This window comes from Delphinapterus leucas, chromosome 16, assembly GCF_059928025.1.
Source record: "Delphinapterus leucas isolate spDelLeu-1000000601 "Yukka" chromosome 16, BTC_Dleu_Yukka2, whole genome shotgun sequence".
Lineage (NCBI taxonomy): Eukaryota > Metazoa > Chordata > Mammalia > Artiodactyla > Monodontidae > Delphinapterus > Delphinapterus leucas.
Genome location: NC_143144.1, coordinates 24,375,463 through 24,394,331, shown reverse-complemented (window position 1 = coordinate 24,394,331; position 18,869 = coordinate 24,375,463). Strand labels below are relative to the sequence as shown.

Sequence of the window (18,869 nt, the reverse complement as noted above, 5' to 3'; positions counted from 1 at the left end):
CCTTTGGCTGGAAAGTAGTAATATTTTAAGCCCCCAGAATTTAACTGTGACCACACTGCAGATCAAACATTTTTAACTTAAACTTTGAGCAAAGAGCCTGCTAGGAACCATGAAACAGAAACAAGGAAATGTTCAACTCAATTTATCCTCGAGAAGCTTACGATCTAATTGGTATTTATGGATACAATATCCTGAGTGATAAATGACAAGAGGAGAAAAAAGGGGAGGTTTCACAAGTGAGACAAAGTGTTGGCCAGGCCTTCTGAGGGAGGCTGGACGCAGCTAGGCACCTATCCCCGACTGGGCAGCTCTGAAGAGAGGTTTCTGTTTAGCCAAGTCATCGGAGTAAAAAGGCTTCAATATCTTTCTTCTTTATATATTATTCATACCTTTCCCACTCCAGAAAGGATATGCAGCAGCTAAAAGCCACTTTAGGGTTTTTGGGGGTTTTTTTAAACCTAGTGTGTAGATTACTAGAGAGCAATTAAAGAAAAACCACTGCCCATAACAATCGTCAAAAGGGGAAAAAAATTAATAAAAATGGGCTGATAACATTTCCGAAAAATCAGTAGAGTTTCAAAACTCTGAGTCCAGTCATGAAGGTCAAGGTCAGCGGGAAAGGAAAGGTTTGTTTCTCCCTCTGACTTGGAAGTCACATCACCACTTGACAGGCAGGGGCATCTGTCAACCTCAGTGAGTCCAAGTTATCCTTTGGTGGTTTGGGATTACCACTAATTCTGTCGCTGACTAATTATACAGTTGAAGCAGTAATTAACATTGCGAAAAGGGAATAACACCACGGTTTACTATGAAGGAGACCCACATTCCGGCTACTCCAGGGGACCTCCTGGTTGGAGGCACTTCCATCACAAAGGGGCAGGGGCTGCACTGGGGTCAGGGGCCCAAGGCCTTGGTATCAATGTCAATGTCTGTGTGGGGCTGTAGTGACCATTCCAAGGGGAGTGTGGGCCCCTGGGCACATGACCTGAGCCCACCCATGAACATTAGCAACAGTCATAGGGAGAAGAAGTATAGGGTGTATTACTAGGGTTGCACAGTGGCCCCCCAAAAGATATGCGGAAGTCCTAACTCTGGGTGCCTGTAAATGTGGCCTTATTAGGAAATAGGGTCTTTGCAGATGTAATCAAGTTAAGAGGAGGTCATGAGTGTGGGTCCTAATCTGACTGGTATCCTTATAAGAGGAAAATGCCATGTGACAACAGAGGCAGAGACTGGAGACTACAAGCCAAGGAATGCCAAGGATTGACAGCCACCACCAGAAGCTAGCAAAAGGCAAGGAAAGATTTAACCCAGTGTCTCAGAAGGAGCATGGCCCTGCTGGCACCTTGATTTTGGACTTCTAGCTTCCAGAACTGTGAGATAATTCACTCTGATTTAAAGCTACCCAGTTCGTGGTACTTTGGTACAGCGGCGTTGGAAACTAACGCAGGGTAGAAGAAACAGTCACCAGGGAGCACAGAGGTGGGCAGGGTAGGGGAAGGCTGGGGGGACCCAGGGCCTCATGCGTAGGAGGGCGGGTCCTTGTGGTTCAGGGCTTTGGTTCCTCCTCCCCCCCTCCTCCTTCTGTTCTCAGCGCTGTTCTGGGCTCCCAAGAGGCCCTAAACATTTGGCCCCGACCACGCTGGAGATGAGAGGCTCAGAAGGAAGCATGGGGCCCAGGCTGCTGGCTCCGGTTCCGCAAACCCTAGGACAGTGTTTCCCAACATGGGCATATTACCACATACGTTATCACATTTAAGACACCACTGATTGCAGACACATCATTATTTTACGTAATACGAAGAGAGGAAAAAATACTGCCCATAATAATTTAAAGATGCAACTATTGTACAATGCATTGCTGATTTCAGAGGACTCAAACAAAAAGGTGTCTCAAAATAGATGAAATATAGTAATAGATGTTGGGGGGAAAGTTCAAACAGGTTTGGGGAAAAGGAAGGTAGCCGGGTTAAACAGGTTTCTCTCGTGCAGAACTGCTCAGGGCCTTTAATACGTTGGTGTCTGCCTTGAATCTCTAGGAGGGGGCTGCAGAATGCTGTCTTTCCCAAATGAGGATGAGTTTTGGGCCCTGTTTTAAAGAGTAACTAATGGGGACAAATGACTAGATTACTAGCCATTTGTGTATGTGGATCACACTTTGAGCCCCTCAACCCTGGAAATGGTGTGTGAAAGAGTGAAGGAGGGCACCCCCTGCTGACACACAGTCCTGGGAAGGCAAGCTGGCTTGCAAGCCGCGTTCAGGAGGAAAGAGAAGGCATCTCTCATGGGATGTGCCGGCCCTGGGCCAGTCACACAGGATCAGGTGCTCCCCAGGCATAAGGCAGCCTTCTGAGCTCTCCAAGCAAAGCCAGAGCAGGGGCCCTGGGGGGCTGCCCATCCCACCTCGCCTCCCCTTCCTCTTTTCTCAGCTGACAGCAGCTGACCACGCCTCTCCTACAGAACTCAGCTAACCCTGTAAAGGCACAAATGCTCCTGGATGTGAATGCCATTCGGGGCTGGGAAAAAGCAGGAGCGAATTAGAAAGCCGGAGGCATCAGAACAAAACCCAGGGGACACCACGGTCTGGTCACTCTGATGACTTGAATCTCTTCGGCAGTCATAAAAAAAACCTAAACTGCTGGTCACCAAGACCTCAAGGAAAACAAAAGGATAAAAGTGGAGTAGATTTTAAACAGTCAAGAAACATCAGAGATATAAGTACCAGGGTGTGTGCATGAAGTAAACCCCACCTGCGGCCACAGGGCACACAGAGCACATGCCCTTCCTAGGCGTCCCAATCTTGTTCAGGACTTTAAAGGCCGGCTGCAGGCACAGCAGGGCCTTCCCACTGCAGCCAGTCCTCCAACAAGCCGTGCACCCGCCCACCTTCCATAAACATCAACTGCAACAGCTGCAGTTTTCCTGATGTCCATTTCGTCGGCTCCATATCAGATGCCCCGAATCGCAGCTTTAAACTAGTCCCCAGAGCAGGGAAGAAACACAACAGTGTTGGAAGGGCCGTACTTTCAGGCTATGTACTCACAACCCCAAGAGAAACCTGACTTTCATGATCTCTCTCCCTCCCTCTCAAAAAGCAGGCAAGCCCCAGCCTAGAGCACAGAACACGGCTAAGAGCAGGATTCCTGTGCGTGCGCTAAGCTGGGGCAGGCACAGCATCCACCCCCGGGTCAGCCAGACAGAACGACCTCCACTGAGCAGGCCAAGGCCAGGCTGTGCCCTCCCAGCCTCCACTCTGCCAAGAGCAGGGGCTGAGGCCAGTCCCTGGGGAGGGGGTACTGACAATCCTCAGGGAGCCCCCAGATCCCCACTGTGGGGCATGAGCCACACGATGCACACCAACAGGATAATTTTTTTTTTCCAGTCCTACTCCTCTCACCATTTCTCTGCTTGAGGGGCTACCTTGACTTAGCATCTATGAAATTTGTACAAATGGGGACTTGAGTCTCCCCCCTGAGTCTGAGACGCACCTGGCCGCTAGGACCGCTACTTATCTGGGGTACTAAAAGGAGGCCTTGGTGCCCTGATGGAGAGATTCTCCTAACATGAATGGCTCTGTTCTGGAGCCATTCATGTTCTGAAGGCATAAGAACTCACACAGCATCTGTAAGATCCCTAAACACTACACTCTCTTACCATAAGTCACTAGACAGGCCGACGAAGGCAGGTCAGCATGGTCCAACCACGGTACCCCCCATAGCACATGGTAGGATCTCAATGGACATACATTGGATTGATGGATGGATAGATGAATGGATGGATGGATGGGAGAACAGATGGATGGAATGGTGAATGAATGAATAACTGGATGAATGAGTAAATGAATGAAAGATGAATGAATGAACAAACAAATGAATGTAAGTTGGAAGGGTGGCTTCACAGAGCTTTCAGCCCTCAGAGCCCAATCTCTGGGTGAGAGACTCACCTGAACCGTCAGGAATGGACCTTACAAACGTTGGCAACATCTTGACTGTGGCTGTCGGATTAAAATCCCGGGAGAGGCCATTCTTCATCTCCTTTTTGAAACGAGCCATGATATCTAACAGAGTTTCATCAGAGAGCCGCATGGCATAGAGATATTTGTCGATCTGGAAGAAGGATGAGAAGGAAAGAAAGTGAGGCCAAGGCTGAGGAAGGTCGTTTCAGCTCAAGTCTGGCTGGGGTAGGACAGGGCAGGCGGCGTGAGGTTCCCACCTGCCTAAGACAATCCAGCTCCCGTGGGCACTGGAACACCCATGCTGGCCCATCATTCAAGTGCGATCAACCATGTCACTCAGAGCGGGCTTGCAAATGCTCTGAGCCCCGGTTCCCCCCCTGTAAAATGAACCAGACACTTCCAACGTCCCTTCCAATCCTTGACTATTACATGGAAGCTGCCCTTCAATCCCCAGGTACGCGCCAAAGGCACCTTAAGCCTCCACGTGACTCCTTCCCTCTGTGAGAGGTGGCTGGCTCATCCTCACATGGATGACAGTGCCACAGAACAAGGGCTCCAGAGCCATCTACCTGGGGTTCAAATCCAAGCTCCATCACTTACCAGCTGTGTGAACTTCAGTTTCCTCAGCTGAAGAACTGAGATGATAAATAGAACGTACCTCACAGAATGTTGTAAGATCAAAGGAGACAGAGAAGCACTTAGAACACAGAACGTGCTCAGTAAACATTAGCTATTAGCATTGTGAGGCAGTGGTGCTGGTGGGTTTCCTTGGGCATGACTTCTAGGTAGGTGGAAATGGTGGACGAAGGGCTGGAGCCCTTCAGGACATGGGGCTGCAGGCCCAGAGCACGGAGTCCTTAACCTCACTACCCCCAGCAGGTATGGGACAGCCCAAGTTCGCACGCCCGTGTGCCAGGGCCCATGTGCCCACACTTCCTGATCAGACCGCTCCTGACCCAACAGGACTAAACCAACCCGCTCCTCTTCCTGGGCTCCCCACTCTCCTCAAGGATCCTGGGCTCCTAACCTCAGGCCCCGTTGCTGTCATTTGTTGTTCTTCCTTCATAGTATCTTCCCGCTGACTCTCTCTATTTACTGGGCACCTACTACATGTCTGGCTCTTGGTCAGACATCTGTCCTCATGGTGCCTGACCCTGTGGAATTCACTGAAGTCTCTCTGTTTCACCGTTCATTCTTTCTGCCACTCTCTGCCTCAGGAAGCCCTGATAACCATGTGCCTGTATTCCTGACGCCTGATGCGTAATCAGTGTAATGGTTTTCAATCTTCAGTTTCTCTCCCTCCCAACCCATCCTCTACACCACGGCCACATTGCACCTTCTTTTTTTTTTTCTTTTTTCTTTCTTTATAAATTTATTTATTTATTTATTTATTTATTTATGGCAGCATTGGGTCTTTGTTGCTGCGCGTGGGCTTTCTCTAGTTGTGGCGAGCGGGGGCTACTCTTCGTTGCAGTGCGCGGGCTTCTCACTGTGGTGGCTTCTCTTGTCGCGGAGCACAGGCTCTAGGCGCGCAGGTTTCAGTAGTTGTGGCTCACGGGCTCAGTAGTTGTGGCTCGCAGGCTCAGTAGTTGTGGCTCTCGGGCTCTAGAGCGCAGGCTCAATGGTTGTGGCGCACGGGCTTAGTTGCTCCGTGGCATATGGGATCTTCCCGGACCAGGGCTCAAACCGTGTCCCCTGCACTGGCAGGCGGACTCTTAACCACTGCACCACCAGGGAAGTCCCCCACATTTCACCTTCTTAAACTGGGACCCTGGTCACTTCACTCCCCTGCTCAAAACCTTGCAAAGCCCCCCACATTGGAGGCACCTACACTCTGTGGGTGTGGCTCCGGGCTCTCTGCACACCAGCCAAACCACCTCTACCATTCCTGGGAGGTGCCTGGCTCTCCTGTTGAAACGCCCTTCCTTCTCTTCCCAGCTACTCAAAGCTCACCTCCCCTTCAAGGTTCAAATCAAATGTCACCCCTCCTGCAGACGTCGAGACCCTCGGGGTGCAGATACCACCTCCCTCAGCACCGATCTCTCTGCATGGTCCAGCCTGGATCATCACTTTCTACGCCTGTCACCTGGACAGTGTCTGCTCCATTCACCTTGACCTCCCCATGTCTCACAAGCAGCCTCACACACGGCAAGTTTCTGGCAGATGGACAGACAGATTTATGACCCAGTGAGGATGAAAAGACCTTTGACGTGATTTGCTTCTGAGAATGGCTTCTCATGCTTACTTTTCAGGGTGGCTGGAAACGTCCAACTCAAGGACACAGAGTCATTTCTGCATATTTTGGTCCTGGGCAGCCTTCTCGCTCTGGACTCCATGCCTCGTGCTCCCCCAGGCCCTGCCTCTCTCCTGTCTCAGGGACAATCAGGGCACTGGCAGGAGTCCCCCAGTGTCCTCTGTGGCCAGAGACAACCCTGCCCCCACCTGCATCTCTTCTACCGCAACTGCCTTTTCCTTTCCCCTTCGTGAGAAAGCCGTGCGGAGAAGGGCAATCAGAAACCACCGAGAGCTGAAAGAGAAATGGCCAGAACACAGCCCTAGAAGACATGGCTCTGTTCTACCCCCAAGGCTGGCAGTGCTGATCCGCAGCCCTTGCTGTCACCACGCCCACGTGCTGGTCGGGAGAGGCAGTCACACGTGCACGAGCGGCCACAGAAGCACATGGGGGCTACGAAGCACAGACTGGAGAAGGCTACTGGCAGGGGTGATGTCAGAGAGTGCGTCCAGGCACAAACAAGAGCGTGTGTGAAGGCCAAAGGGGAGGGAGGGAGGGTGGTCTGTGGGATGACGGAGCACACAGTGCAAGAAGTGAAGCAGCTGGAAAGGCTGCCAGGGGCTAAGCCTGCAGGGTCTCGTGCACTGGGCGAGCAGGTTTAGACTCTAAACGTGACTCTGAGTATTCAACAGTGACACATGTTTCAGAAAGCTCAGCTGTGCGCTGGGGCGGGGACGGGTGAGCAGTACCAGCAGTCACGGCGCTGCTCTGGCATGTGGACATGTTTCCACTACCACACTCCTCACCCTACATCACGATTATCTGTCTACTGACATGCCTATCTCCTCCGATAACATGTGAGTTCCCCAGGAAAGGAAAGACGGAGGAGACCTGTGGAACTACCCAGTTGCCTGGCACAAAAGAGGAATTCAGCGAATGCCAGATGCTAGAATAATACTTTATAATTATATCAAGTGCTTTCACATCCAATAGGTCATTTAACCTTCAAAATGACCCTGTCAGGGGGACATTCTTTTTTTTCTTTTTTAAAATTTATTTATTTATTTTTGGCTGCGTTGGGTCTTCGTTGCTGCACGCAGGCTTTCTCTAGTTGCGGCGCACGGGCTCTAGGCACACGGGCTTCAGTAGTTGTGGCGCACGGGCTTAGTTGCTCCGCGGCATGTAGGCTCGAACCCATGTCCCCTGCATTGGCAGGTGGATTCTTAACCACTGCGCCACCAGGGAAGTCCCAGGGGGACATTCTTAATCCCCATTCTACAGTTGTGAAAACTGAGGCTCCAAGAAGCTAAGTGATTAGTTCGAAGCACACAGCCAGGGAGTCAGTCCCATACCTGAGAGTCTAACACTCTCCCTACAACCGTCCCCATCCCTTGGAGAAGGCCAGTCCCCCTACCGTGTGGAGATCAGGCCCAAGCAAAGCTGCTGAGATTTTCCAGCTGGACAGGGAGAAACTTCTAGAAGAAGCAGGGCTCCACAGCCAGCCTGCCTCCTAACTCGAGGCACAGCTCAGCACAGGGACAGTGAGCCCAGAAGCCAGACGTTTTCAGGACAGCCAATCAAACCCGAATAGAGGCAAGAAGCTCAAACAAGAAAACAGGCTGGGGATATAGAAGACGACCTGGCCCCCCAGCGTAGAAGGAAGGAGGGCTTTCCCCCGCTGGTTCAGGTTCATGAATCATCACGTGGTACAACTCTTCTCAGAAGAGATGTGGAAATTGGGGCCAGAAAGAGGGTATAGCTTAGGGCAGAGCTGGAACTGACTTTGAAGCCTCCTGGATCTCAGGTGCATGAGAATAAGCCAAGGGGCACCCCTTCTGGTCCTCAGGAGCTCAGGAGGGGCCTCTGAACGGCACAGATCCTGGGGCTGGGCTGCAGGTACCCCCCAACGCTGCCCAGCCAGGCAGACACCTGGTGCAGGACTCAGCAGATCCACACCATATGGACTGTGGCCCTTTAAGCAGCCCAGGAAGCGCTGGAACAAGAGACGTTTGCAGAATACTCCCAGGGGCCCAGAGTGCCCAGCACCTCACTGAACAAGGGGCCTCTTTCCTCTCATTCAGACTAGCCCTGCCTCACAGCTGGCCGGGCTGCCCCTGTCCACCTGGGAAAGAAGCTGGGAAAGGGTGGTAGGTGGAAGGGGGTAGAAAGGAAGGGTGTCCTCCTGCCCATTTGCTCCAGATCTCTGCAAGAACCCCAGTATAAGAGCTGCTTTTCTTATAAGAGGTTGGCCCGGAAGCCCAGGAGGGGAGGGATGGAGGAGGGATGCAGGGCCGGAGAAGGACAACTTCTGGCTTTGGGAGGTTTGGCCAAAGTCTGTGGTCCTTTCAGCATTTCTCCTTCCATCCCCTCTCCATAGCAACTCCAGATCTTTTCCTCTCCCCTCTCTCTCCCTCCCTCTCACATTTCCACAATTCTTGCTCTTCTCTTAGGACGCTGCCTCAAACTCTTCTGCCCTGGCCAAACGCTTGTGCCCAAAGAATCCCACCTGTGCCTCCAACCCCCAGTGCTACATTTTGGTGACAGGAGGGCACAGCACCTCTTCTGGTGGGCTTCAAGCTGCAAGCCTTTGGAACATCTCTCATAGGATGTCTGTCACAGACAGAGACAGAGGCTTCCGGGAGTCTGTGACAGGAACCCCCTGGGCTCCCTTTCACACATGGTGTCTGACACAAGTATTCAGGACTCGGTCAGACTGGGAAGGAAATGGGGGAGGTCCCAGGGTCCCAGACACCACATGGCGAGCTGGGTCCTACAGACTCTCGGCTCAGACTGACGACGCCCCTGTCCAGCCCCCAGGGCATCTTTCACCGCCGCCGCCACCACCCCCACCCCCCGCTGCCAGAGGAAGAGCCCTTCTCCCGAGGGTGGGAGCCGAGGAGGCTGCACAGGGCAGGCACTGGTGCCCTACTACTGTGCAAATACCTGGGCTGTCCTTCCTGCGGACCAAGAGGGCCTGGAAGCTCTCACCGGCTCCAGAAGCAGGAACACAGCAGAGGCAGGAGGAGATGTCAGAAGAGGACACAACCTCACCGAGCCCCGCTGGCCCAGAGCTGTCCGGCCAGTGGAAGAGCCCAGCGACCCCGCACTGGTCTAAACTCAAACATTTCTGTGCCCGACCCCAGCCCCACCTCCTGGTCCCAACAGACACGTATGAAAAAAACAATTCAAGACTGTACATGCCCAAGTGGACAGGCTGGTCATGGCAGGAGGCTCCGTAACCACTGGTGACCCAGGCACTCTGACCCCCTGTGGGAGGGGGAACAGCCATGGAAAATTTTCACTCCCTCTCTCGTCCATTCTTCCGTGAGGATCAAGAACGAGGCAGAGCAACAGGTGTGACTGAAGCTGATCGGCACAGGCCTACGAAGTGAACGTTCCAAGTGAGACACTTTACTTGCAAAGGAAATTGGGGAGCTGGCAATGAAGCGTTAAGAAGGACTCTTGCTTAAGGGTAGGTCAGAGATTTCAACATCAGATTCACTTCTCTTTCTTAAGGAGACTGACTCAGGAACGAATGGGTCCAGGGGGGTTAATATTATTTTAATAAGAGCTCACGTGTGCAGAGGGCTCTGCTATTTATACACACAATTTTCACACACATTATCCCACCTGGACGGCATACAAAGAGAAGCAATGAGCTCATGGATGCCGGGGGTCTGGCATGAAGTGGTGCCTAATGTGTTAGCTCCCCTTCTCCCGGCACAGAAACCCAGCAAAGTAGGCGGTAGTCGAGGAAACTGAGCCCCATGACTCACACAAAGTCACATGGTTTATCAGTGGCAGCTGGATCTGCATTCCAGGTCTTCTAACCCCTCAATTGGGGCCTCTTCTTACAGATTTCTATCTTTTCTTACATGGCGGGAAGAACACAGGGCTATGCATGAAGACAACTGAGTTAAAATCTAGGACCTGCCATTTATTTGCTGTGTGACTTTGGACAAGTTACTTAACCTCTCTGAGTCCTGATTTCCTCACTTTTAAATGAGGATAATTATACTTTCACCTCAGAGGGCTATTCGGAGAATTTTAATTATGTACCAAGAATTCTTCCCACCCTTCCAACGAAATGACAGAAAGGGAATCCATCTCCCTCACTCCCTTGTCTAACTCATAATCACATATCCCTAATTCCTTTTACCTAAATACCTAGAGAAATGCATTGATTACCAAATATTACTGACCCATTTTGTAGAAAAGAAAACTAAAGGTAGGTGGTCATTTGCCTGAAACCATAGCAAATAAAAGATTCTCACAAAAGTCCTCTGAAACGTTTGGATTGTTTTATTACTTTTAAAAAAAAACTAACAGTACATTATAGTAACAATAAGTAATATACACTCATTATTTAAAAAATTCAAACAATACATAAATGCACAAAAGTAAAAAGTCTGAGTTCTTCCCTCAATCTCCCCAGAGAAATCCCTGCTAAAAGAGCTTTATGTTCTAGGACAGTTTTCCTACCTAAACAAACATTCATACATACAGGGCTTGGGTCTTTTTTGTATTTCATTTTACAAAAAATGGAATCACATTATAAGCAGTTTCTCCCTTGAAACCTTAACTCCTCCTCTATTTCCTCGGGGAACTGCCTCTAAGACTCACACTACCAGCCATACTTAGATTTTCTCAGGACCCTACCTGGCTCAATGATGGGGCATGGACTGGGTAGTACAAACACCTGCGTCAGACTCCAGCTTTGCCATCCTGCAGGCACCTCAGTCTTTCCATCTGTAATGTGGGTGTGTTCACCTGACTCTGACCTAGGAAGGCCTCTCTACTTTGCATAGCACTTTCACATGCTGGTCCTTAATCTATCCTGTCCAGAAAAGCAGGGCAGGTGCCATCACATTCAATGCCCTAAGGAAAAATTAGAGGCTAGAGAGGTTATTCGACGGGCCAACGTGACCGCTGGTCAGCAAGAAAACCGGAGTAGACACCAAGTTCCTGGTTCTGTGGTCCTTCCTCAGTACCTTTCTTGCTCAGGCCAGGGCGAACCCAGGCCCAGGGCTTCCGAGAGCAGCGAGACGTGGGAACATGGTGGCATTAATGCCACAGCTCCATCCACTGCAGGAGCAGCATGGCTCCCTTGCCTTGCAGAAAGCACGCTGCTCCAGCCTGATTATTTTGGAAGCCTCGTTCACCCTCCAGCAGCTACCAGGGATCTGAACTGCTCATTTCCCCTTTCACACAATCCTGGGAAGGAAGTTCAAAGGCCATAGCAAGCCCGAAGGTCCTGGCCCGATGGGACCCTCCGCCATGGTGGGTGCCATCCCAAGCCCGCCTCCTGCAGGTCCAACCCTCTTCCTGCCTGCCCAGCCCCACCTCACTGCCAAGGGTGTCGGCCCCAAGGAACCTACATTTCTATCCTGCTTTTGGCAGCTGGTACCTGAGCAGAGAGGGCACTGGCCACAAGGAGAGACATTTTGGACCCTGTGGGTTCCCTACCAGGATCATCTGCTCCCGGCACCCTCCTGCCCTCTGCACCCCCGACGGTCCTTCCTCACAGATCCCCCTCTATTACTCGGCTGGCTTGGCCTGTAACTGCCTCTCTGCACTCCACTCCACACCCACCTCCTCCGAAGGGGGTACCATGATCCGCCCGCCCAGCACCAGCTGCCGCTCTCCTCGGCATCCCCTCGGCCCTCGTGCTTCGTAGGAGCGATCTGCCCGCGCCGCAGCAACACGCGCATGGTGCACGCCTCCAGCTAGACCGTGAGTGCCAGGGGTGCAGGGGCCATGCTTCCAACTTCCTTGTGTCCCCACCCCCTCAGGTGGCTTCTCAGCTGGGCTGAGTGGCTGCTCTCCTGGAGGGGCAGGAAGGCCTCTGGAGACGCTTGGCCCGGGAGGTCTTCTCGGAAGGGTCTGCTGGCTCAGATAAGGCCGGAGACTCCTGTTCCCTGAATGACCCAGCCCTTCTCCGGCACCAGTCCCTCACTTCAGCCTCAGGGCGACCTGCGTGGAGCCAACAGCCCCTCCCTGAGTGATGGAGAGTTCCAGGCGCTCTCAGACGCCTGCTTCGCCTCACAACAGCTGCACCTCAAGGCCCAAGGAGACATATAAACGCTCTACAGATAATCAGGAGTCTCCACTCTTCAAGGCTCCCAGAGACTGTGGAATATCTGAAAGAGGAAATGTGTTTGGGAAAATAAATTCCACTTTAGAGGCTTCTCAGTGAAAGCTGTGTGTGCGAATATCCCCAGCGCATCAGGGGTCCCTTCGGCATGTTCAAACACTATAAGGGGAGCTTTCCCTTCTCCAGTCCCTTTTTCAAAATTCAGACACAGCTCTCGGCGCCTTATCTATCATTTAATTGATGCTTCTGAACTGTTAGTTCCATTTCAGTGAGCATGGACGCAGCACCATGGACTGTTCATACATACAACACTTCTGTTTAATCAGAGCAAATCAGGAAGAAAACGGGATCCCCATTCTTCATGAGGAAACTGAGGTTTTGGGAACTGTGATGTAACGGTCAGCAAGGATGGGTCCCCTGCTGGGCACTTCCACCTGCCCTGATCCAAGCTGCACACTTGCAGGGTGGGCGTTATCAGCCCTGTTTTACACGGGAGGAACCCGGGGCATGAAACCAAGCGGAAGGCCCGAGCATCCAGCACCCAGGGTGGCTCTGGCTTCAGACCCCAGCCCCGGTGCTCCCTCCCTACTTCCCCAGACTCCTCTTGCTAGGAGGACCACAGAAGGCCGTGAGGTCATGCCCGAGGTCCTCCTGGTGACCTTGGCTCAAGCTAAGAGGCACTTTCTGCTGGTGAGAGACCAGGCCCTTGCCCAGACGAGAACAAAGCTGTCACACTGAACTAGCTAAAAATAAAGGAGGTACCCAGTCCCTCAAGGGGAACAGAACAGCCCTGGAATGTGGCGGGGCAAGAACAACAGGCTTCGTTCTGGGCCTCATGGTCAATGGCTTGGGCAGGGCCAGGCACCAGACTCACAGTTCCCAATGTGCCAGGTGCCTCCAGACGAGAGGGAAGAGAGGGTCCGAAGTACGGACAGCTCTGCTTTCACTATGAGACAACCAGACCCCAGAGCCACGGCTCGCAAATACTGCAGTGATGGGAGCAGACTGGGCTGGAAAGTGAAGGGCTTCAGGCCTCCTCCAGCTATACAGATTCCTTCTATAACCTTGGGCAAGTCACTTCCATCTCTGTGTTTTTCCATCAGTAAAAAAGCAACAATGAAAACTGCCCTCTCATCTTCATATGGTGGGCATAGGAGCTCCATGACACCATGGATTCCTCAGAACACAGGCTTTTCAAAATCCCATGGTGGCAAAGCAGAATGGTACCCAGGATCCCTGCCCTGGCTCAGGGCTCTGTCTGCTTACCGTCTGTTATCCAGGAAGCTACACTCCCCCACCATGCCTCGGCAGGTGCCTACAGGTGTGTTCTGGGTGAACAACGGTGATAACATCCGACATTTGTACGGTTCAGTACGCTTTCCAAGTGTTTCCATATCCATTCTCTGATTTGATAAGTGGGCACATAGTGAGGTAGGAATCATTTACCCCATCTGACAGATAAGGAAACTGAGCCCCAGAGAGCTTGATGTCCACCTAACAACACTGCTCAAGCTAGAGGGATCCTTGAGAGATAAAGGATTCCAGGCTCCTGGCTTTATAGATGAGGAAATTGAGGCCCAAGGACCGCAGGAACCCACTGCCTTAAATGCAGAGTGCCTCTGCCTGAACTTCTGAGGCATAAAATTTCCTGTCTAGCAGAGTGCTTCCAGTAGGAATACAATGCAAGCCACATATGTAATTTAACATTTTCTAGTAGCCAGATTTTTAAAAACAGGTGAAATTTTTAATAACATTTAACCCAATATATCCAACATATTATTCCCGCATGTAGTATTTTTTAAATGATCAACGAGCGATTTTATATATCTTTGTCATACAGAGTCTTCAAAATCCTGTATTTTATGTCCAACAGCACATCTCAAACCAGACTTGCCACATTTCAAATGCTCAAGAGCCACGTGTGGCTGGTGGCTACTGTTGTGGACAGCAGGGCTCTAGCACTCCAATCACATCCCCATCATGGGAGCCTTGGGTGATGATTTCTGCTGGGAGCCCACTGCAATGCACTGCTTTAGAAGCCTGAAGCCCTGGACCGAAGTCCTGGATCTGCATGACAGTGAGAGCTGCCTACTAGTGTCAGACAGACCTGTGTCTCCATCCCAGACCTCTGTTCTCTGGCCACCAAAGATCAGATCACTTCCACTTCCTGAAGCTTGCCTGCCCCACATGTAAGATGCAGAAAGAAACACCTACACCCAAGCTTGCCAGAAGGACTTCACTAAATCAAGCATGAAAAAGTATTTTGAGAGTGGAAAAGAACTTTGCAAATGTGATGGTCTGCGGGTCTCCAACTCAACTCACCCCACCCACCCAGAGAGGGTCCTGGAAGGCACCAGGGGACATTAGAGAAATGAGGTCAGACTGAATAACAAGGCTGAAGGCAAACCCCACGTGTCAATCAATCAAGGAAACCAGCTGCTTACAGTAGGGCCCGGCAGAGGCCGGGAGAGAAAGCTAGAATAATAATGCCTTAGAGGGAGCATGGGGCGGTCTTTCAGGGAAAGCACTGGCCTCCCCAAGTGTCCTCTTTTAATTGCAAACAGGATGGAGGGAAGGGGACAAATGAAAAGGGTACAGAGAAAAATTTGAAAACCAGAGAAAATCCCTAACATTCACTGTAAAAGACTTTATTGGGTCAATTTCCTGCCCAAGTGGAGGGAGCTGGTCAACACTGAGCAGCTTGGGGGTGGAGGGGTGGAGGGGTGGGGATGGCAGGCACAAGCCAGTGTGCTGGTGCTGGGGAGGATGGGGAGGATGGGGAGGATGGGGAGGATGGGGAGGAAGGGGAGGATGGGGAGGATGGGGAGGAAGGGGAGGATGGGGAGGAAGGGGAGGAAGGGGAGGATGGGGAGGATGGGGAGGAAGGGGAGGATGGGGAGGAAGGGGAGGATGGGGAGGAAGGGGAGGAAGGGGAGGAAGGAGAGGATGGGGAGGATGGGGAGGAAGGGGAGGATGGGGAGGAAGGGGAGGAAGGGGAGGATGAGGAGGAAGGGGAGGAAGGGGAGGATGGGGAGGATGGGGAGGAAGGGGAGGAAGGGGAGGATGGGGAGGAAGGGGAGGATGGGGAGGAAGGGGAGGAAGGGGAGGAAGGGGAGGATGGGGAATGGGAATCGGGGGAGTATGGAGAGTCTCGTGCCCAGCTCTGCCCTGGCCTCGCCTCTTTCCTTCCTTGAATCTGTTTCCCTCAACAGCAAAATCAGAGTTGGATGTGTTATGGTGGAAAGAACATGGGTTTCTGAGTCAGGGGACCTGGTAGTGTTTCTGTCCCTATCACTCATGAGCTGTGTGGTCAGCAAGTCACTTCACTACGTGGGGACCTCAGTGTCCTCATTTCTAAATGGAGAAGATGCCTTCCTCAGGTGGACAGAAGCAGGGGCTCTCCCAGCAATTCCACTCCTACACACATACCCAAGAGAAATGAAAGCGTATGTCCACACAGGGAAAACCGTTCACATCAGCATTATCATAACAGCCACAAAGTGGAAACAACCCAAATGTCCCTCAACTAACAAATGCATAAACAAAATGTGGTATACAGAAACAACTCAATATTATTCAGTAATAAAAAGAACTGAAGTACTCAAACATGCTATAGCATGAATGAACCTTGAAAACATGCTAAGTGAAAGAAACCAGACACAAAGGTCACATATTATATAATTCCATTCATATGAAACGTCCAGAAGAAGCAAATCCATTAAAAAAAAGAAAGTAGATATCAGGGTGGAGGGAGCAATGGGGAGTGACTGCTTAATGGGTATGGGGTTTCTTTTGGGGGTGATGAAAACGTTCTGGAAATAGATGGTGGTGACGTTTGTACAACCTTGTGAACGTACTAGACACCACAGACTTGCACTCTTTAAAATGGTAAGTTGGGCTTCCCTGGTGGCACAGTGGTTAAGAATCTGCCTGCCAATGCAGGGGACACGGGTTCGAGCCCTGGTCCGGGAAGATCCCACATGCCACAGAGCAACTAAGCCCGTGCACCACAGCTACTGAGCCTGCGCTCTAGAGCCCGTGAGGAGCCACAACTACTGAGCCCGCATGCCACAACTACTGAAGCCCACGCGCCTAGAGCCCGTGCTCCGCAATAAGAGAAGCCACCGCAATGAGAAGCCCACGCACCAGAACGAAGAGTAGCCTCCACTCACCACAACTAGAGAAAGCCCGTGTGCAGCAACGAAGACCCAATGCAGCCAAAGATAAAATAAATGAATGTATTTAAAAAAAATTTTTTAAATGCTAAGTTTTATGGTATGTGACTTATATCTCAATTAAAAAAAAAAAAAAAAGCAGGGGCTCTGCCAGAAGACTTAATGCGTCTGAATGCTGGCTCTTCTGTTTATATCTGAGCCTCAGAGTCCTCATCCAAAAGTGGCGGTCATAAGGGTACCCACCTCACAGGGGACCTGTGAGGATGTAATGCCTTTGGTGCAGCATATGTGACAGGCATTATATATGTTGGCTTCGATTAGTATTGTTACTACTGATGATTAAATAAGACCCATTTTAAGAAAGAGAGGCCCCTAGCAGGCATTCAGTGCACCCTTCCCTCCAAGGCCCCCTCAAGGCCTCGGCGTCTGAGAGCCTGTAACCAAGCATGCAATCAGATGAACGTGATCTGACATTTTCTGCCTCCCCAGGGACCGCATTTGCAAAGGGCTGGGCTGCAGACCTCACACTGCAGTGTGCCTTGGTGGGGGGGGGCAGGTGGCGCACAGCCACCCTCTCCTTTTACGGAAGATAGTCTGAGAGAGGCTGCCGGCATGAGCTTTCTGTAATAGAGAAATGTTTAGGGGACAGATAAGCCAGCCCTGCCCCAGTCAGATCCACCCAGGAAGAGAGTGTATGCAGGCAAAAGCACACTTGTTTGTTTTAATTCCCAGAAAAGTTTAACGAATTCATGCTAGAGCACGAGGGGACACAGCCTTCATGAGCCTCTCTCTGTACGCCCTACCCCGCCGCCACCTGGGCACTGTGCTGACAGCCAATGGGGTGGGCACTGCTCACAGTGAGCTGTCAACCTCACTCAGTAACACTGGGCAGCAAGGGCTCCCCTTCATAAGGTAAACTAGGAAATGGCTAATTTTAAGCCAAGCTCAAATGTTGTATGTGAATGGAAATGGCTGGGAAGAAACAGTTTCTTTCAAAATTACCTATTAAAAAATTTTAAGGTTTTACTGTAACCAAGGGCTGGCTGTGGAACCATATGAACCTGTACAAACTTCTGACTGGACTGGGAGCTGACATGACCACGGAGGCAATTTGGCAAAATCTTAAAAGTGGGAAGATGCACTCACTCCTCCACTGAGCGATTTCAGCCCTAGAAACACAGCCTAGAGCAACTTACGTGTGTACAGAAGGATCATGGGGGCACTGTCTGTAATTTGAAAAATCAGAAACTCAAAGGCCTACCAAAAGAACAGATAAATTAGTTTGGTGTATTCACACAATGTAAGGGCATACGGCAGTTTAAATTGATGAAACAGAGGTATACAGATCAACATGGAAGAATGTCAAATATACAATGTTGAGCTTAAAAAAAAGCAAGTTGCAGAAGGATACAAACAGGATAACACCGTTTACAAAAAGTTAAAGCCATATAAAGTAACACTACATACTGTTCATAGATACATGATACGTAATAAAAATATTAAAACATGCAGGAAATGATAAAACACCAAACTCAGGACAGAGGTCACCTCGGGGAGGAGAAATGAATGTGACTTGAAGACGGGCATAGAAGGGGTTTTAGTCGTGTCTGTAATATAATTGTATTTGTGTCTGTTACCTCGCAAGCCGAGGAGTGGATACACAAGTGTTTGTTACGTTAACTTCAATATTTTTTACGCACCCCAAATATTTCATAATAAAAAATTAATTCATATGTATTGATTTGTGGGGGAGAGAATTAAAATACAGATTCTAAGTTAAATTGTTCAAATCAACAAAGATGGGTTTTTCTCCTAAAGGAAAGAAGCGGGGGGAGCAAGAATGGCCCTATGGATCCCATTCCAGATTTTCTAAGACCTTGAGAGTCATTCATCTCCTCTGGGCCTCCAGTCAGTCCCTGCTTCTAAATGGGGAATAAAATCTCTGCCTTCTGTCCACTGTACACAAGGCAGCAGGATGTCCAGGGGAGGAGCTGTGAGGGGGAGGGAGCTGCCCTGGGAGCTCAGGAATAATACTTCCTATCGTGACATCATCACTCAGGTTTCTGAAAGATCAGATGAAAAGCATACACATACACACATGCATGTTAGTGTGTCTATGTGTATTGTTAGGTATAGACAGACATATATACATAAACGCACACATATAGCTACACACACAATTGATATCTGATATGGCACCCAGAAGGTGTCTTGGGATGCTCAGCGACAACAATCCATTAAAAAAGAGAGAAAGCAAGGAACTTCCCTGGTGGCGCAGTGGTTAAGAATCCGCCTGCCAGTGCAGGGGATACAGGTTCAAGCCCTGGTACAGGAAGATCCCACATGCTGCGGAGCAACTAAGCCCATGTACCACAACTACTGAGCCTGCGCTCTAGAACCCGTGAGCCACAA

General features: G+C 50.7%; 1 protein-coding gene across 4 annotated transcripts in view; it reads right to left on the bottom strand.

The window, feature by feature from the left end:
• HK1 (hexokinase 1) overlaps window positions 1–18,869 on the bottom strand; it is a 71,167-nt gene that overhangs the window by 47,094 nt on the left and 5,204 nt on the right. For 2 of the 4 annotated variants that reach the window (XM_089897582.1, XM_022590752.2), the window contains exon 2: window positions 3,944–4,106. In XM_089897582.1, the coding sequence (XP_089753708.1) occupies window positions 3,944–4,106 (163 nt within the window). Of the gene's footprint in view, window positions 1–3,943; window positions 4,107–9,389; window positions 10,236–18,869 lie in introns of those variants that run through there. The other 2 variants (XM_022590753.3, XM_089897583.1) reach the window with 2 other exon arrangements.